The 21,863-nt window shown below is 44.8% G+C and overlaps 1 protein-coding gene across 1 annotated transcript in view; it reads right to left on the bottom strand.

The window, feature by feature from the left end:
• Position 1: 1 nt before the first annotated feature.
• Positions 2-21,863, bottom strand: part of LOC142143139 (phosphatidylinositol 4,5-bisphosphate 3-kinase catalytic subunit beta isoform-like) — a gene marked incomplete at its 3' end in the record, with an annotated part of 90,004 nt that continues 68,142 nt past the window's right edge. Inside the window, exons 3-6 of the mRNA XM_075200851.1 lie at positions 7,219-7,400; positions 6,692-6,917; positions 208-431; positions 2-97 (exon numbers count right to left, since the gene is read on the bottom strand). Of these exons, the coding sequence (XP_075056952.1) occupies positions 2-97; positions 208-431; positions 6,692-6,917; positions 7,219-7,365 (693 nt within the window). The remainder of the gene's footprint in view (positions 98-207; positions 432-6,691; positions 6,918-7,218; positions 7,401-21,863) is intronic.

Here is a 21,863-nt window from a genome sequence, read left to right as displayed (position 1 = left end):
CATTCTCACGCCCATGGATAGTCAAACGCTTCCGAATAGCCAATTCATTCAACTTTAGAGGGGTCAGGTTTGGTGAAATTTGGAAGCTGAATACGTCCTGAACAATCAATCAATTAGATTACAGTATTCTGATTAAGTAGACAAAAAGGATGAACATTATTTGTAACAAGAATATAGATTTCTGTTTATGTATGAGAAGTGTCTTACCTGGCAGCTCTCAAAGTGGATAGCCACCACAATGTTCCCCCCATACAACTTGTCCTGAATGTTCTCCTGAATGGAAGGCTCAAGTTCTGGAGGAAAAGTGCATTTAAGCCATTCCACCCAGGTCAGACTAAGCGTGGAGTGAATCTTCTCCTCACTGATCTTCCTCATCTTGCTCCGAAATTCCTTGACTTCATTGTCCTGAAGGGCATCAAATTCCTGGAGGCCTGAAAAACAAAAGTGAATGGGAAATGAGTAACATCTAAATAATAAAAGACCTGATCATATTCTAGGACTCATGGCTCAGCCTCAAAACAATTGATGATGATAAAAGCGAAACTTATCTATACCGTTGCCATGTATGAGTGGTTAGCGTGTACACCCAATTGCTTAACGTGGAGACACATGCCCCCAACTTCAAGAACAATAAACAATTTGGTCACACGTGTAGGCAAGTTAGACTGTTCAGCTCCTCTCCGGACAATGTAAATGTAGTTGAAGGTTGAGTAGACACAGGCCCGGCGCTCCCATTAGGCAACCTTAGGCAGTTGCCTAGGGCGCCGGGACCTGCAGGGCGCCGCTGACTAGATTTTCTAATCTAGTCAGCGGCTCAGGAGAGGGTTGCAGCGGCGGCGGGGTGCCGCCGCTGTTTTTCAGTGTCCGCGGGGCATCTGTGAAGTATCACACTGTCTGTCAGACAGACAGTGTGAATAAAGTTCTTTCCCGGCGCCCCCCCCTCCCCTCCCAGAATGCATCACTCCACCTCTGCGTGAAGAAGGCGCGGATCAGCTACAGAAAAGGTAAGTAAACTCTCCTTTTTTTTTTAGTGTGTTCGCGGGGGAGGGGGGTGGCGAAATTTTGCCTAGGGCGCCGTGAACCCTAGCACCGGCGCTGAGTAGACATACAGGCCAATAGTACTCATCTTCTAACCTCATTTACCAAACAAAACATACAGGTCAATAGTTCAATACAGATCTGTCCAACTTCTGTCATTTCGGCTGCAATATCGCAGGGTGTGTGACCAGCATGAATTTGCTGCAGTCCACATGGGAGCATTTCTCTAACGGAAAGACTAAAAAGAGAGAGAACCAACATTCTCAGTACGGCCCCCTGATATTAGGAGACAAGCAGACATCTACAAGGCAATAATCTTCTAAAGCTATTGCTTACTTTCATCGTCAACATTTACTTCTACATCACTAGCATATTCTGCAGTGCTTTACTATTGGGAACAAACACAGTAATAAAACAATACTGGTTAATATACACAGAGGTAAGAGGGCCATGTTGGTGAACTTACAATCCATTGGGCAATGGAAGTTTCATAGATGAGGTTAAGAGCTACATATTGCATATTGGTCCAACCAGATTACAGAGGTAAAACGTGCTGAGTGGGCTGTATGATCCAGTCACACAGCAATGCTGGTCTGGGGTTCTTTGTCCTGTGTGAATGAGTAAAGGGTGGTAATAGCAATAACCCAATGATGGTAATAACCCTATTGAGGTTAATAGGATAGCTGGGGAACACTTTACCTTCTTGCTTAATTGCAATGACAATATTTCTACTTTAGTGCACATGTTAGCATGCTTATCAGATCTGTGGGGCAGTGGTGCCATTCATGCATAGCTTATATAACTGACAGTTATTTCTACTTAATAGGAAATTGTCATTTCAAGAGTATTGATCAGTTGTAATAATCACAGCTATGGAGGTTTAAAAGTTAAAAGTGCAGTGTACTATGGATGTCACACTAGAGGGGTTTGTTAAATGTATTTGAACAAACCTCTTATTTTAGTAACACCATTTCTGAGAGTATTATTTTAACTATTTCCTAACTTATTTTGCTCTCTGCAGCACTTCCAAACAGATCTATCTTGGACATGGCTGGACCTTGGCACGGCATGTGAGACATTCCATTACCACGTTCCACCTAAAACGGTTACTAAATGTGTCCAAAGTGTTCTTATATGTGACATGCAGAGGGCCGGTGTGTTCCCTACCTCCCACATAATCATCTTCTCACAAATATGTCAGCTTCTGAACCAAGACTTCAGCTGTCATTGCTGTTACCATCTCTGTCGGTGGCCTCCTTTGTAACAACAGTTGCTGCCACAACTTCTGTGACCTTGGGAACAAGTGTCCTGGCTCTGTACCCAGCAGCGAGCATGATGCCAAAGAAGAATACAGGGCACACAGCCACTCCGAGCTGGTGGATGACCACAGGAGTGTCTACGTAGCACAAGGGCAAAAGCCTCCTCAGGCCTCTACTTTCTACCGTCTCTCCTTATTACAACTGCACCACTACCTATCGGTGTTTGGTAAAGCTTCTTCCTTACTGTAATCACATATGTTTTCCCCACCACCAACTGCAATTGTTAATCCACTACTCTATGAAACAATTGTTCCACACTCCTCTTAGATTGTAAGCTCATTTGGACAGAGTCTTCTTTACCTTCTATTTCATAAATTTGCATCATGATCCCTCTGAACGTACAACGCTACATAATGAGTGCTTTATAAATAAAAGTAACAATAACAATAAATAATATTATTAACAACAACAATAATAATAATAATAATATCCTGTGCATGAACTTGCAAACTTAGTAGATCAAAACGGATGCTTAAAGATTATGGTGTCAAATGCACCTCTATATGAAACAAAATCCATACTGCAACCCGTTGCACCATGTTTCCTCCCAAACTTAGTGGATGTTAATAAAACAACCTTTTTCAGGAGCCTCACATCGCTAACATGTGCTGGTGGCGTACCCTGGTCCTTCCAGTCTGTGACTTCTCGCGCCTCCTTTCCCTCATAACATAACACTGCCTCAGTCATAGCGCAGCCCCATCCTCAGTAATAGAACAGAACAAGTGGACAGGTCACTACCTCCCACATGATCCCCTATCTCATCTTCTGCTGCTGAGAACATTTCAATGATCTGATTGGCTATTTCAAAAAACAGAGGCTGCCCCGGGCAAGCGGGAGATAAAGACCAAATGCAGACCTTAGTCAAATACACATTAAAAACAAGTACAATTTCAAACAAAATTACATGCTGCGCTGTTGACCGGTTACTGCCCCACAAGGTGAACACACTAATATCCTGAACTAATTTGTGCTGCTGTGACCATTTCGAAGAACTGATAAACTGGGGACATGCCGGCTAGATGAAGAGTAAGGAATCCACAGGGGAGCTTCCCGGCACAGGAGGACGAAGCAGTGATATAATTGTTTCATTTTTCTATATATCCATCAACTTTTAGTGATTTGATAATACTTTCCATTAGTGAACAGGGCCTGTTTCATGAGCCCACAGACATATGGACAGACCAGACAGACATTCACAAATTGTTTTTACTGCCTTTCGCAAGAAAAAAAAAATAATAGCTAGGCCTGTCGGGCAAAAAGGCAGGAGGGGGTTAAATCTGAGATAGAAGCTGGCACACAGGTACGGTCTGCAGGTTCCTAGTGGTTCCAGGCGCCTGGCTGGCCTGCAGTTTTCGCATCTGGGGACCTGATCTATGCATTCCTATGTATGATCTGTCTCCACCAGTCTTGACAGCTCTGTGGCAGAGCTCTGGAATAAACCAAACCCAGAACTGCGGATAACCAGCACCATCTCTCTCCCAGGCACAAACAGAGAACACAAGCTCATTTCTATGGAACTTGTTTTAAGTGATTTCAAACATTTGACAGCACCCTGAAGGTAGAAGTGTGTGTGGGGAGACGGTGGGGGAGAGGGTGGGGGGTTTAAATAGAGGAAACCAGCATTTATTAAAAACAAACGAGCGCATTGTGCACGGAGAGTTGGAATTAGGAGTCTGCTAATCAAGAACATCGCTAAGAGACATTTTATACATGTATCATCTCTGTATGTAAAGGTGCGACTCATTTTAATATGTCTTGTACCTCACAGTAAGCCAGTCGTATATAAGCAACAATTATGTTACCATCCGGAATTAGGAAACACATGAAATCCATAACATCTCTCATAGGGATCAAGGTTGAACTTTCTATTAGATCACACTCATTGTGGTTGATACCTAAGACCATATGTCGCTCAGTATGTGTGAGAGGCAGAGCCATGTTTTGCAGCGGGTTCCGGAAAGGAGCAGGATTTCAGGCAAGCTGTAAAGAGAGGCGATCTACAGGGAGAATAGGTTTGGGAGAGGATCATGCTGAGGCTTGGAAAGTCAAATGTTCTGTTCTCAATTCTTCTGCCAAAGTCAAGTCAAAGCTTGTCATTCAGGGCAGGGCCGGCAGATCCCGGGGAGTTGTGGGAAATGTGCCAGAGCGATTTCATTCTGCAACACTAACCTGAGGACTCACAGTACACAAGGTTACAAGCTGAATCTCTGAATGGATTCTGAAGGGAAACTATCGATACACTTAAGACTAGTGTACATGTTAACGTTTCCATACTTCAGCAAAGCAAATTACTCCTGCTATCTTAAAAAACAAGTAAAGCCCTCATTTAAAATTATTATTTATCAAATGCTGTGTGTTACCAAGCTGCAGAGCGGCAGTAATACATCAGCTTTACCCTAAACAATGTATTTTATCTCCATCTGAAAATATGAATTTTAGGGCTTTTTTGTCCTTGAAATTAAACCTACACGCTGTAGGGGATTTTTTCTCTCATGTATACCTGATGAAAGTGTCACAAATAATAGCCTTTGTTGGCCTATACACTTAATTAAAGGAGAACTCCAGTTACATTTTTACTGAGAACCCCCAGCCTCAGATGACTGTATACTGCAGGCAGAAGGGCGTAGAGCAGTGGTCAGGGAACAGGGGTAAATTACCCCAAATGGGGTAAAAATTAAATTCCTGGGGTTAATGCTGCTGATTCACATGCTGTCAGTTGGATTGTAGACCCCTTTAAATGTGAGATTGCTGTTGTACCAGAAGAGCCTCAAGGGTTGGCAGAGGCACTTCTTGAGCTTCGATGCAACAATGAAGCACGTATTGCATTTGAAAACAAAACGGATCTGTCATGTTTTTGGATGTCAACAGCTGCAAAGGCATTCAAAATTACACATGAGGAGGCAGTCAAAAAGTTGCTGCCTTTTGCAACAACCTACCTTTGCAAACAAGGATTTTCCACTCTAAAGAACATAAAAATAAAGCAGTGAAATCGATTGGACGCTGAACACTGTATCCAAATTGCTCTGACATCAAAATGCTGAAATATTGATGTTCTCGTATCAAAAATGAAGCAACATCATTTCTCCAAAACCTGAAGTTTTGGAGTTGAAGCTTTCAAAGAAATTTTGAATAGATTCAGTAAAATTTTGAATCCCAATAATTAATAATATATGATTTACTTCCTTTCAAATCGAGGGGGCAACGTCTGCGTATCTGAATATATTTTGGGGCAAAAGGTAAAAAAGTTACCTGACCGCTGGCGTAGAGCTATGAATCTAAGCTGTATAGGGTAAGGTAACTGGCTGAAGCCACCTGATTGGGTGGCTACGTAGTTGTGTTTATTTATATTTTGCCATTTCATAAATGCTTGTGTGTTTGAAAGTATGATGGAACACAGAAATATCAAGCATCTCCAGGCACTGCTGAGTTTGAGGACAGGGAGTTAAGAAAGGCAGAATAAAAGTTCTCCCGAATTAAATTCTAGCACCCTTATTATTCACAATGTTAAAAATGCAATTTTGCACTACACTATAATTTTTGAAAGTTGCATGTTCTTTTCCTGTGTTTTATCTAGTAGGAGAACCATACAATGTATGACACTAATAGAGTACATTTCAATCATCTCACTGTTCAATCATCAAACTGTTATTGTAGAATTCAGGTGCCAGCCAGTAAAATCTAGGATCCAGCAGGACTTTGTATGGAGACACACACAAAAGAAAAGCATACATTGACATCTGCAGAAATAGAAACTCCCAAAGCCTGCTTTAGGCTATTTGGCTCTTGGGAATTGTATGGCCCTCATCCAGGAACAGGGGAAAAAATGATTTGGGGTAATAAGAATTGAATTTATAGCAAACACTGAGAATGTGTATTTCAAAAACTGAAAAATCCAGCATGCATTTACATTTTAAAATAAAAAATGTATGATATATAATAGAGTGTTATTTTTGTGGGAACAGTTACATTAAGTCTAGAAGCTAAAAGGTCACGTTGTAATGTTTTAACTGTACTGCTATTTTTATAAGCGATCTTAAAGATATGCTAATTATAGAATAGTTGCTAATGTCATGAGATTCAGAACAATTCTGTGGATGTGCAGTAAAGTCTCGGGAGCCGGGCACAATAATAGGCATTGTTACTTGTTTCTGCGATATGACCTCATCCATCTGTGTGACTCACAATTATGGAGCTAGCTTGCAGTCTCTGGTTAGCCAACACGTGGCACCTTACTGACTCACATCAGACACTCGCTGGCACCAGGTCTCTTGACTGTACCCACTCAGCTAAGGGGCTGGATTCTTCATCCAACAACTGGTTGCTGTTCACATTACCTTTTCCTATCAAGACTCCAATTTTGGAATCTAGCTTCTCTGCAGGGTTGCAGCTCCTGGACACCAGCTTCAGTACAGGCAGGAAGGGCCGCACATCACAGAGCCGTCGAGTCTCATCCTCCAGTTCCTCGTGGACAGCCGTCTGGTTGACACACTGGAACATGTAGGAGTCGCTCTCCAGGAGCAGGTGGGAAAGGGGGTAACTTCGTGCATGATCCCACACAAGCTGTGAACAGAACAGAATACAAGCTTACACATCATCTTACAATGCAATGACATCTAGGGTTCCAATATACCAACAACAGGTGAAGCATAAATGATATCACGACACAAGCCACGGCTCTCGCCTCCATACACAACTTGCACAAGACCCATTTATCTGTTGCAGTGTCCTCTAGATAAACAGCTTAGGTAGGTGTCAGCCATCAAAACAGCAGTGCTGAGTTACACTGCGTATTCTTGGCAGCGTCTGTGGTGAAACGGACTACAACTGTCTATTGACAGACACTGTTTGCCTACTAGATCACCTTTTTAATGTGCGATAAGGAAGCATCCCGGGGCACCACCATCTGCACGTAGATTCCGGTGGGGAGAAGGACATCCACATCAACCTCGGGAGCTGGCTGTGTATCGGCTGCCCAGATGTCCATGGGATCCAACACAGCAGGAGGCATCTTCCAGGAGAAGGTACTACCTGTGAGACATGGCCCTAGAAGAGCAGAATCCATGTTTATGTCATGATTTGGTATATTTCACCATAAAATATTACACTACTAGTCATTATGGAGATCAAGTCTGAAAGCAAATTAACATTGGCAGTAACATTTGAGGGACAAAACGTAAAGATTTTATTATATTTTAATAACTTGCGCAGAACATTTAGCCACAAATAAAAGAAATTATTCTCATGTATCGTACATGAAGGGAGTAAACTCTCATCAACAGAGTCCTCTGTGCATATATAAATGGGGATCTGTATTTCTTTAAGAAACTACGATTTTCTCTGCATTGTTTGGCTCTGTGGGATATGCCAGTGCTACCTACGCATTATGGGTATAGATTTTGTTCCTTTAAAATGCCTACAATTGCCTGCTATGTGCAACCTCCAAGTATAATTGTCTTGGCAGGTAAAACATCTTATTCCCTGTGTACACTGGCAAAGAAAATATTATCTATTTACTTAACAATAAAATAGGTAAAAAAAAAGAAAAAGCGATAAAGGTGAGCTTTAATAAATATTAACTGGAGCATAAATGAGTATATGACCAGCATGTAGACACTGGGCACATTTATGAAGGTTGGAGATACCCTGCTGTCAACAGGCAGAATTGAGATATCTCTTGAATTCAATAAAAAAAAAAGTCAGATTGCAGCGCCCAAATAAAGTTATATGGCCGTACCGTACCGAGGAGTGGGGAATAGGATCTGTGGGCCTGATTCATTAAGGATCTTAACTTGAGAAACTTCTTATTTCAGTCTCCTGGATTAAACCATGGTACAATGCAAGGGGTGCAAATTAGTATTCTGTTTTGCACATAAGTTAAATACTGACTGTTTTTTCATGTAGCACACAAACATTTAATATCTTATTTGTACACTGAAATTTAAAGTTGATATTTGTGTGCTACATGAAAAAACAGTCAGTATTTAACTTATGTGCAAAACAGAATACTAATTTGCACCCCTTGCATTGTACCATGGTTTAATCCAGGAGACTGAAATGAGAAGTTTCTCAAGTTAAGATCCATAATGAATCAGGCCCTGTGTCTCTGCCTCACAGACTGTAGTTATATGGCCGTACTGTACTGAGTGGGGAATAGGATCTGTGTCTCTGCCTCACACACTGTAGTTATATGGCCATACTGTACTGAGGAGTGGGGAATAGGATCTGTGACTCTGCCTCACACACTGTAGTTATATGGCCGTACCCTACTGAGGAGTGGGGAATAGGATCTGTGTCTGCCTCACACACTGTAGTTATATGGCCGTACCGTACTGAGGAGTGAGGAATAGGATCTGTGTCTCTGCCTCACACACTGTAGTTATATGGCCGTACTGTACTGAGGAGTGGGGAATAGGATCTGTGTCTCTGCCTCACACACTGTAGTTATATGGCCGTACTGTACTGAGGAGTACGGAATAGGAACGGTGTCTCTGCCTCACACACTGTAGTTATATGGCCGTACTGTACTGAGGAGTGGGGAATAGGATCTGTGTCTCTGCCTCACACACTGTAGTTATATGGCCGTACTGTACTGAGGAGTGGGGAATAGGATCTGTGTCTCTGCCTCACACTCTGTAGTTATATGGCCGTACCGTACTGAGGAGTGGGGAATAGGCTGTGTCTCTGCCTCACACAATGTAGTTATATGGCCGTACTGTACTGAGGAGTGGGGAATAGGCTGTGTCTCTGCCTCACACACTGTAGTTATATGGCCGTACCGTACTGAGGAGTGGGGAATAGGCTGTGTCTCTGCCTCACACATTGTAGTTATATGGCCGTACTGTACTGAGGAGTGGGGAATAGGATCTGTGTCTGCCTCACACACTGTAGTTATATGGCCGTACCGTACTGAGGAGTGAGGAATAGGATCTGTGTCTCTGCCTCACACACTGTAGTTATATGGCCGTACTGAGGAGTGGGGAATAGGATCTGTGTCTCTGCCTCACACTCTGTAGTTATATGGCCGTACTGTACTGAGGAGTGAGGAATAGGATCTGTGTCTCTGCCTCACACACTGTAGTTATATGGCCGTACTGTACTGAGGAGTGAGGAATAGGATCTGTGTCTCTGCCTCACACACTGTAGTTATATGGCCGTACTGAGGAGTGGGGAATAGGATCTGTGTCTCTGCCTCACACTCTGTAGTTATATGGCCGTACCGTACTGAGGAGTGGGGAATAGGATCTGTGTCTCTGCCTCACACACTGTAGTTATATGGCCGTACTGTACTGAGGAGTGAGGAATAGGATCTGTGTCTCTGCCTCACACACTGTAGTTATATGGCCGTACTGTACTGAGGAATGGGGAATAGGATCTGTGTCTCTGCCTCACACACTGTAGTTATATGGCCGTACTGTACTGAGGAGTGGGGAATAGGATCTGTGTCTCTGCCTCACACACTGTAGTTATATGGCCGTACTGAGGAGTGGCGAATAGGATCTGTGTCTCTGCCTCACACTCTGTAGTTATATGGCTGTACCGTACTGAGGAGTGAGGAATAGGATCTGTGTCTCTGCCTCACACACTGTAGTTATATGGCCGTACCGTACTGAGGAGTGGGGAATAGGATCTGTGTCTCTGCCTCACACACTGTAGTTATATGGCCGTACCGTACTGAGGAGTGGGGAATAGGATCTGTGTCTCTGCCTCACACACTGTTGTTATATGGCCGTACTGTACTGAGGAATGGGGAATAGGATCTGTGTCTGCCTCACACACTGTAGTTATATGGCCGTACTGTACTGAGGAGTGGGGAATAGGATCTGTGTCTCTGCCTCACACACTGTAGTTATATGGCCGTACCGTACTGAGGAGTGAGGAATAGGATCTGTGTCTCTGCCTCACACACTGTAGTTATATGGCCGTACCGTACTGAGGAGTAAGGAATAGGATCTGTGTCTCTGCCTCACACACTGTAGTTATATGGCCGTACCGTACTGAGGAGTAAGGAATAGGATCTGTGTCTCTGCCTCACACACTGTTGTTATATGGCCGTACAGTACTGAGGAGTAAGGAATAGGATCTGTGTCTCTGCCTCACACACTGTTGTTATATGGCCGTACAGTACTGAGGAGTGGGGAATAGGATCTGTGTCTCTGCCTCACACACTGTTGTTATATGGCCGTACAGTACTGAGGAGTGGGGAATAGGCTGCGTCTCTGCCTCACACACTGTTGTTATATGGCCGTACCGTACTGAGGAGTGGGGAATAGGCTGCGTCTCTGCCTCACACAATGTAGCACCACATGGATGGTATTAGATTCACACTAATCTACTATCTATAGATATTTGGCAGTTTTAAGACATCTGGAGAACATAAAACGCAATATTTTCCTTGTGTACTTTCGGCTCACTTAGACTTAATGGATCCTCTGGCAACAGGGGTTTCCCATTTACAGGCAACTTTCACTTACTGGTTTGCCCTCCTGCTTTTTTTTTTATATACTAAACACATTATTTTAATTTTCCAGGATCCCTTCCGATCTTTCTATAAGGAACTATTATTATATATTTACATTGCCACTGGACAGGACACAGAGCAGATTTCTGGGTCATATCACGGAGCAGCACAAAGAGAACGATGTCTACTTATGTAAATACATGGATGAAGAAAATAACAAAAGGAAATCAGAAAGATAAAGCGATGCACTGAAAGTTACAAGAAGGCATTCTCAAGGCACAATGTCATCTGATGAATGGGTCTACTGGTAAAAGCATGGGTTGTTCACAACTTGCTAGTTGTACATCTTAAGTCTAAACATGAATGTGCCCCAGACCTCACTGGTTCAAGCATATCCAACATGGTTTCACACACAAAGGTATTATCAGCAGGGCCCTCACTGCCGGCTGTTTTTTTTTATTATTGTTTTTAAACCTATTTTTTTTTCCCTGCGGGGCAGGGGAGGGTAGCTCTGTCCCCTTCGCTGGTGGGGGAGGTGATCGTGGCGCTAGCGTCCCTCTTCCCTCCTATCTGCTCCGTTCGCACTGAATGTCAGTGAGGAGCAGTGCAGAGAGGGACCCAGCAAGAAAACAGAAGAGAACAACTTCATGGGGACCCCCTCAACTATAAGAGGGGCCCCAAGAAGTTGTTGTACCGGGGTCCTAAAACCCTCTTGGCAGCCCTGCATACAGCATGCAGCCTTACTCACCCCACCTCAAATGAAGTTAGCATGAAACTGTAGAGAATGTAGAAAATGTTATACTGCAAAATCCATAACATGAATGCATTCATTTACCATATAAGGACCGCAACTCTACTCACCTACGCTATAAAGTTTAATCCCCTTGTTGACATTAATAAGATTCATGTAATACCCAGTCTGAATGTAAAATCAATATGGCTTTTATACTCCTGCTTTTAAGACATTATGGTACTACTTTATAGGATAAGTAGAGGTGGACAATATAACGTAGAATTCAGAAGCCGGTCCGATAAAACTATTAGACAGTATAGGAAAATCCAACAACATGCTACCTCCCTTGGTTTCCATCCTGGAATTTCCCTCAGGACTTGTTACCATGTAATAGGTGATAGTCGATTGCATATATTTGTTATAAAAGATTAGTACTACATAACTTTGGTCCTCTCTTAATTGCACTATTTTATTACTATTTTGATATATCTTATATTACACATGCCATTCGCGGTATTGCAAATTTGTTATCGATGTCCACGTTCTATTGTTATTTTATTTGTTGTTGAAAAATAAACAGATTAAAAAAAGACAAACAAACTAGGAGACAGTAGGATCTTATAAAGTGCAGGGGGATTGAACATGGATTGGTTGTCCTCTATAGAAATGACTAAAGAGTGCCTTGCATTAAAGTATTACATTTCTAATAATTGTTAGTAATGCAAGTTCATTACATTATTAATAACAGTTTGCAAATAGTGCCACGACACTTAGTGCATTACAATAGGTAGGCAAACAAACGTTTAAAGCTAAACAGTGGAGGATGACCAATATAAATGATGGACTGCCGTGAAATAATACACTTGGTGTAAGAAAATAATAGTCACTGCTTATTCTCTCAAAAGCCATGATATTGAGGAGGCAGAAAATGACGACTTTCTGAACTGCTGCCTGACCTGTTGTGGTAAGGGTTAACATTCTGAGCAGTCATGAGGCAATACTAATAACAACACTTCCCTTAATTGTGCACAACAACAAAACAAGATAATGTCAGCTGAACACAACAGCCATTGTCCAGGACTACAAGACAAGGAGTGATCTTGGGCCCATTCCAATATGCCAGAGGCAAGAATGAGAGGCAGCTACTGAGTATGTGAGACTTAGGAGATAGAGAGAAAAGTGTGATGCTGCAAAAAGAACATGGAACCTAAATATGGAAAGTGACAGATGCTATTTATTATGGAAATATGAGATGTCCCCTTTTCCTTAGATCACTGTCCATCCTACCGCTTACCTCAGACCCAACTGAAGGCCTAATGACTCCACATCTAGAACCTAGGTTACCAAATTATATTCCCCAAACACAAACAGCTTCCTGCAGCTCTGAGCAGACATCACAGATATACCCACACATTGTGACAGCTGCAGACCAGGTGGCCACCTTACAATCAATGCTTCTCATAGCAGATGACGGCCATTGTTAGAAATTCCAATAGTTTCAGAAAATATCTGCAGGCAGCACAGTTATTAGCTGACCAGTATCAGTACAAAAGGGGATATGTCACTTCCTTAGTTCTAGGTGTATGTGAGCACAGTGCCCTCCTACCCACACACTGTACCTGCTGCCTGTTCCTGAACACCCAGACTGAATGGAGATGGCCAAGTGTGAGCAGTCACATCAAGCCTCCGGTATGAGACGGCTTCACATCATTCCTGTAACCCTTTGCCGACCAGATCAGACTGTAGCTCATTGCTGACAACCTCACTACATGGCTCTTTAAAAGCATGCGAGGTAATGAGGACTCTAACTTCAGTATTAGTATTGATCTATAAGTGTCTGTAGTAATGCATACATTACAAAATGAGAGACAGAACAAGTTTACACAATGGGAGGTGGATCTGTGGAGTAACATCCTTTCAGAGGAACAGATGGCTGATAAAAAATAAGGATTGTGCAAAGAAACACAGACTGACATTATAATGCACTAGGCAAGGGTCATTCAACCTACATGAACAGTATTAACTTTCATGTTGTCATCAGAAATGGTTAGTTGCAGAGCCAACACGTCCTGCAAAATTTAATAGCCAATGCAAAAGTAGCAACACAGAAGTAATCCCCTATACCACAATAAGAATAGAAATATAAAATAAACAGATGCAATTTACAAGTATATGTAAATTTATATACTATTCCACTCCCTCCTTTGGGACCCTACTGTTTGATGTATTTATGTGCAGGGTCCCATAAAAGTCTTATTATATAGAAAACAGCAAGAGTTATTCCAATCCACAAAAGTGGTAACAGAAGTACTACCTCTTTATTGCATGCATTATCCAATGTCATGGAAAATTCAGTTCCAATTCAGCAGCTTTTACAAAACAACAAATTTCCAGTCTGTTTAAATCCGGACATTCCATAACAACCCTATTAAAAACCTGTAATGAAATCCAGTGTGGAGGTTATGCCTAGACACTGCACACAGCTTTTTACACTGGATCACAATATTCTACTGAGAAAACTTCAGCGCTCAGGTATTTGAACACATGCATTACATTTTCACTCCTATTAATCAGAAATATCCCAGTATGTGTCAATGTCGGCCTCCTATATGTTACTTGTGGGTCCCTCAAAGTTCTGTTCTAGGGCCACTATGGTTTTCTGTATTTATGAATGACTTAACTTTAGACAGTAAAGCAGCTTATTAGTAAATGTAAGCAGATAACACAATCTTACATGCACACAGCTCAAATATATCTGACCTTAAAAAGGTGCTTTAATCAGATTTCTCTCAAGTGGAACAATGGATTAAGCTAGGTACACACTACAGGGTTTTTGTCCAATAATCGGCTCAACCAGCCAACATATGACCGGTCGTTCAAAAGTCGAGTCAGTGTGTGTAGTGACACGATGGTCGAAAGTCTGCCCAAATGGACGATTGTCGCCTCATTTGGTTGGTCGTACCGTTAAATATTTTCGTTCCAATCTCGTTTCCGTTGCGTAGTGTGTATAAACCTCCGACCGATCCACGACAAAATTGCAATCATTGCTCACGACAACATGGCTGTAAAAAGTCGCTAAAGGGACGTCCGCTCTTCCCTTTATTGTCTAAAACAAGGCTAGTGTGTATGCAGTTCACGGACCGAGCAATCGGACCATCTATCGCATGTAAAATCCATCAGTATAAAAAGTTGGTGGAAAATTCTGTAGTGTGTAGCCAGCTTAACTCAACACAAACTCTTTTTGAACTCTGGAAAAGCAATATAAATGTTTTGGGATAAAGGCTTAATTATACCTAATCTACCGAGTAGAACAAACACCAGTGGGTATATTTACTAAACTGCTGGTTTGAAAAAGTGGAGATGTTGCCTATAGCAGCCAATCAGATTCTAGCTTTCAATTATTTAGTGCACTCTACAAAATGACAGCTAGAATCTGATTGGCTGCTACAGGCAACATCTCCACTTTTTCAAACCCGGAGTTTAGTAAATATACCCCCAGGACTAATCTCACATCAGTGTCCAAATGGAAATACTTGGGTTTATGGGTTTGATTCCAGCCTTCATTTTGGATTCCATGTAGATATCCTGACATCCAAAGTATAGTGCAAACTGGTCTTGCTCTATAGAAATAAAACCTGTTAAACTTCTATGGTCAGAAAGCCCATTGCAATATGAATGTTAATGTCAGTTATAAACTACAGGAACGCTTATGGTACAGCCCCCCAAATTCACACTGGCAAGCTTGACAAAACTCAGCCTGCTGTTTTGTTGTTTGTAAAGGATGGACTACTCTTGTGTGGCATCACCACCAATGTGATCAAAGTTACACGAGAGTCCCTCAGGGAGTCTTGTGTGTTTAGAGACCCTGCTAGCCTGAGCAAGCTCTGTGGTCATGTGCAGTGGGGCACTTAGTCTGCATAAGAACCATGGTCAGACCATGCGCAGTGGGGCACTTAGTCTGCATAAGAACCATGGTCAGACCATGCGCAGTGGGGCACTTAGTCTGCATAAGAACCATGGTCAGACCATGCGCAGTGGGGCACTTAGTCTGCATAAGAACCATGGTCAGACCATGCGCAGCGAGGCACTTAGTGAACGTGCCGTGGCCAGTGCATGTGCAATTCCACTGTGAAGCTTAAGCTGGCACATGCATAATTATTTTATAGGGCACCACAAAGTTCTGCAGCACCGTACATGGCATTAGTACAAACAGGGTAGGCATTGTTCACATAAACAAAAGGTCACAAAAATGTACGTATCACAGGTAAAACAAACACAAGAAGGAGAACATAAATGAAGTCATATTACAAAGGGCAATTCACAGGCAATTACAAGGATGGCAAGTGAAGAGTAGGAAGCAAGTGGGGAAGAAGGAAACAAAAGGAAGGAGGACCCTGTTCGTGAGAACTTACAAACTGAAGGAGCTATTCGGCCAGATGTGACCAAGTCATTGCACCTGGCCAACATGCAGAGCGCGAGGTCATGGCACACACAGGGGTGCGAAGAGCTCTGGGAGTGCCAGCCTCAGCCCTCCAGTCTGTCTCTCTCTGTCAAGACAAAGCTCAGTCTCACACTTTATCCGCGGAACATAATCATTTACCTCTACAGAAACAAAGGAAAACAAGTAGTAGAGTATATAAGTATATCATTTACTATTATTGCTAATACTTTATTACAATGGAATAATTTATACCCTGATAAGTACTGTAGCTATACTATTATAATTCCTGTTACATCCATACTATACACTACTAATGTTGCGAATACTGTTGCTAACTAGACCACAATACTGTTTCACTATTTATATTGTTCTAACTACAATCCTGCTGCTATCTACTGTTAATACTAACTAAACTACAAAACTGCTGCTATTGCGAATACTAAAAATAATGTCTGGAAAAGGAAACCTCAATATAGAAAATGTAAAAGTAACAATTAGAGTAAAGAACCATGTCCGTGTGTGTGTGTGTGTGTGTGTGTGTGTGTGTGTGTGTGTGTTTGTGTATGTGATATGATATATATATATATATATATATATATATATATATATATATATATATATCTAGCTATCATTATCATCATCATCACCATTTATTTATATAGCGCCACTGATTCCGCAGCACTGTACAGAGAACTCATTCACATCAGTCCCTGCCCCATTGGAGCTTACAATCTAAATTCCCTAACATACACACACACAGACAGACAGAGAGTGACTTGGGTCAATTTTGATAGGAGCCAATTAACCTACCAGTATGTTTTTGGAATATATATATATATATATATATATATATATATATATATATATATATATATATATATATATATATATATATATATATATATATATATATATTTGTATACACACACTATATGGCCAAAAATATTTGGCCACACCGGCTAATTATTGAATTGAGGTGTTTCAATCAGACCCGTTGAAAGAGGTGTATAGAATCAAGCAGCTAGCTATGCAGTCTGCATTTGCAAATATTTGAGATACAAAATGGGTAGTTCTGTAGAGATTAGTGACTTCAAGCGTGGCGCTGTGTTAGGTTGCCACCTTTGCAATAAGACGGTTTGTGAAATTTCATCCCTGCTGGATATTCCATGGTCAACTGTAAGTGAAATTAATAAAAAGTGGAAGCAGTTAGGAACAACAGCAACTCAGCCACAAAGCGGAAGACAACATAAAATCATAGAGTGGGGTCAACGACTGCTAATGCGCATGGTGCATAAAAGTCGCCAGCGCTCTGCTAATTCCATAGCTGAAGAGTTCCGAACTTCCACTGACATTAATATAAGCAGAAAAACTGTGCGGCTGGAGCTTAATGGAATGGGTCTCTATGCCCGAGCAAGCCTCACATTACCAATTAGAGTAAAGAACCATGTCCGGGTGTGTGTGTGTGTGTGTGTGTGTGTGTGTGTGTTTGTGTTTGTGTATGTGATATGATATATATATATGCCAAGCGTCGGATGGAGTGGTGTAAAACACACCAACACTGGACTGTGGAGCAGTGGAAACGTGTTCTGTGGAGTGATGAATCACGCTTCTCTGTTTGGTAGTCAGATGGGTGAGTCTAGGATTGGCGGATGCTGGGAGAACGTTACCTGCCTGACTGCATTATGCCAACTGTGAAGTTTGGTGGAGGAGGGATAATAGTATGGGGCTGTTTTTCAGGATTTGGGCTACGCCCGTTATCTCCAGTGAGGAGCAATCTTAATGCTTCAGCATACCAAGTTATTTTGGACAATACTATGCTTCATACTTTGGGGAAGGCCATTTTCTATTCCAACATGACTGTGCTCCAGTGCACAAACCAAGGACTACAAAGACATGGTTTGATGAGTTCAGTGTGGAAGAACTTGACTGGCCCGCACAGAGCCCTGACCTCAACCCCATCGAACATCTTTGGGATGAACTGGAGCGGATATTGTGAGCCAGGTCTTCTTGTCCAACATCAGTGCCTGACCTCATAAATGCTCTACAGAATGAATGGGCGCAAATTGCCAGCGAAACACTCCAACATCTTGTGGAAAGCCTGCCAAGAAGATTGGAAGCTGTTATCGCTGCAAAAGGGGGACCAACTCCATATTGAAGTATATGTATTTAAATACAATGTCATTACAGTCCCTGGTGGTGTAATGGTCAAGCGTCCCTAGATTGTCATCTTAATAACTTGCACCCAATTCACACTTTTCCTTAGAAACCATGCCCACTACAGCATTTCCACCACTTAAATAGCATACAACCCCACACTGATTTCGTCAACAAAAAAACAAACAAACAGAGAAAACAAACCAAGCAAACCATACACAGAGAGAGTAATCTCCCAAGAAAGATAGCATTTTTGCAGAAATAATACCAAACAAAAGTGAAAACAGGATGTTTGCATGTCATTTCACATGAAACTCAGTGAATGAAAACTGCTAAGCACAGGTGTTCTAATAGCCGTGTACAATTAATCCAATACTGCTCCAGCAATACAACACCGCCAGGTGCCGAGCACTGCTCCAGCAATACAGCACCGTCCGGTGCCGAGCACTGCTCCAGCAATACAACACTGCCAGGTGCGAGCACTGCTCCAGCAATACAGCACCGCCAGGTGCGAGCACTGCTCCAGCAATACAGCACCGCCAGGTGTGAGCACTGCTCCAGCAATACAGCACCGCCAGGTGCGAGCACTGCTCCAGCAATACAGCACCGCCAGGTGCGAGCACTGCTCCAGCAATACAGCACCGCCAGGTGCGAGCACTGCTCCAGCAATACAGCACCGCCAGGTGCGAGCACTGCTCCAGCAATACAGTACCGCCAGGTGCGAGCACTGCTCCAGCAATACAGTACCGTCAGGTGCGAGCACTGCTCCAGCAATACAGTACCGCCAGGTGCGAGCACTGCTCCAGCAATACAGTACCGTCAGGTGCGAGCACTGCTCCAGCAATACAACACCGCCAGGTGCCGAGCACTGCTCCAGCAATACAACACAGCCAGGTGCCGAGCACTGCTCCAGCAATACAGCACCGTCAGGTGCGAGCACTGCTCCAGCAATACAGTACCGCCAGGTGCGAGCACTGCTCCAGCAATACAGTACCGTCAGGTGCGAGCACTGCTCCAGCAATACAACACCGCCAGGTGCCGAGCACTGCTCCAGCAATACAACACCGCCAGGTGCCGAGCACTGCTCCAGCAATACAACACAGCCAGGTGCCGAGCACTGCTCCAGCAATACAGCACCGTCAGGTGCGAGCACTGCTCCAGCAATACAGCACCGTCAGGTGCGAGCACTGCTCCAGCAATACAGCACCGTCAGGTGCGAGCACTGCTCCAGCAATACAGCACCGCCAGGTGCGAGCACTGCTCCAGCAATACAGCACCGCCAGGTGCGAGCACTGCTCCAGCAATACAGCACCGCCAGGTGCGAGCACTGCTCCAGCAATACAGTACCGCCAGGTGCGAGCACTGCTCCAGCAATACAGTACCGCCAGGTGCGAGCACTGCTCCAGCAATACAGTACAGCCAGGTGCGAGCACTGCTCCAGCAATACAGTACCGCCAGGTGCCGAGCACTGCTCCAGCAATACAGTACCGCCAGGTGCGAGCACTGCTCCAGCAATACAGTACCGTCAGGTGCGAGCACTGCTCCAGCAATACAGTACCGTCAGGTGCGAGCACTGCTCCAGCAATACAACACCGCCAGGTGCCGAGCACTGCTCCAGCAATACAACACAGCCAGGTGCCGAGCACTGCTCCAGCAATACAGCACCGTCAGGTGCGAGCACTGCTCCAGCAATACAGCACCGCCAGGTGCGAGCACTGCTCCAGCAATACAGCACCGCCAGGTGCGAGCACTGCTCCAGCAATACAGCACCGCCAGGTGCGAGCACTGCTCCAGCAATACAGCACCGCCAGGTGCGAGCACTGCTCCAGCAATACAGCACCGCCAGGTGCGAGCACTGCTCCAGCAATACAGCACCGCCAGGTGCGAGCACTGCTCCAGCAATACAGCACCGCCAGGTGCGAGCACTGCTCCAGCAATACAGTACCGCCAGGTGCGAGCACTGCTCCAGCAATACAGTACCGCCAGGTGCGAGCACTGCTCCAGCAATACAGTACCGCCAGGTGCGAGCACTGCTCCAGCAATACAGTACCGCCAGGTGCGAGCACTGCTCCAGCAATACAGTACCGCCAGGTGCGAGCACTGCTCCAGCAACACAGTACCGCCAGGTGCGAGCACTGCTCCAGCAATACAGTACCGCCAGGTGCGAGCACTGCTCCAGCAATACAGTACCGCCAGGTGCGAGTACTGCTCCAGCAATACAACACCGCCAGGTGCGAGTACTGCTCCAGCAATACAACACCGCCAGGTGCCGAGCACTGCTCCAGCAATACAACACCGCCAGGTGCCGAGCACTGCTCCAGCAATACAACACCGCCAGGTGCCGAGCACTGCTCCAGCAATACAACACCGCCAGGTGCCGAGCACTGCTCCAGCAATACAACACCGCCAGGTGCCGAGCACTGCTCCAGCAATACAACACCGCCAGGTGCCGAGCACTGCTCCAGCAATACAACACCGCCAGGTGCCGAGCACTGCTCCAGCAATACAACACCGCCAGGTGCCGAGCACTGCTCCAGCAATACAACACCGCCAGGTGCCGAGCACTGCTCCAGCAATACAACACCGCCAGGTGCCGAGCACTGCTCCAGCAATACAGTACTGCCAGTTGCGAGTACTGCTCCAGCAATACAGTACCGCCAGGTGCGAGTACTGCTCCAGCAATACAACACCGCCAGGTGCGAGCACTGCTCCAGCAATACAACACCGCCAGGTGCCGAGCACTGCTCCAGCAATACAGTACCGCCAGGTGCGAGCACTGCTCCAGCAATACAGTACCGCCAGGTGCGAGTACTGCTCCAGCAATACAACACCGCCAGGTGCCGAGCACTGCTCCAGCAATACAGCACCGTCCGGTGCCGAGCACTGCTCCAGCAATACAACACCGCCAGGTGCGAGCACTGCTCCAGCAATACAGCACCGCCAGGTGCGAGCACTGCTCCAGCAATACAGCACCGCCAGGTGCGAGCACTGCTCCAGCAATACAGCACCGCCAGGTGCGAGCACTGCTCCAGCAATACAGCACCGCCAGGTGCGAGCACTGCTCCAGCAATACAGCACCGCCAGGTGCGAGCACTGCTCCAGCAATACAGCACCGCCAGGTGCGAGCACTGCTCCAGCAATACAGCACCGCCAGGTGCGAGCACTGCTCCAGCAATACAGTACCGCCAGGTGCGAGCACTGCTCCAGCAATACAGTACCGTCAGGTGCGAGCACTGCTCCAGCAATACAGTACCGCCAGGTGCGAGCACTGCTCCAGCAATACAGTACCGTCAGGTGCGAGCACTGCTCCAGCAATACAACACCGCCAGGTGCCGAGCACTGCTCCAGCAATACAACACAGCCAGGTGCCGAGCACTGCTCCAGCAATACAGCACCGTCAGGTGCGAGCACTGCTCCAGCAATACAGTACCGCCAGGTGCGAGCACTGCTCCAGCAATACAGTACCGTCAGGTGCGAGCACTGCTCCAGCAATACAACACCGCCAGGTGCCGAGCACTGCTCCAGCAATACAACACCGCCAGGTGCCGAGCACTGCTCCAGCAATACAACACAGCCAGGTGCCGAGCACTGCTCCAGCAATACAGCACCGTCAGGTGCGAGCACTGCTCCAGCAATACAGCACCGTCAGGTGCGAGCACTGCTCCAGCAATACAGCACCGCCAGGTGCGAGCACTGCTCCAGCAATACAGCACCGCCAGG

This window comes from Mixophyes fleayi, chromosome 3, assembly GCF_038048845.1.
Source record: "Mixophyes fleayi isolate aMixFle1 chromosome 3, aMixFle1.hap1, whole genome shotgun sequence".
Classification (NCBI taxonomy): domain Eukaryota; kingdom Metazoa; phylum Chordata; class Amphibia; order Anura; family Limnodynastidae; genus Mixophyes; species Mixophyes fleayi.
The sequence above is the reverse complement of the archived record's forward strand: the minus strand, read 5'-3'. Positions and strand labels throughout refer to the sequence as shown.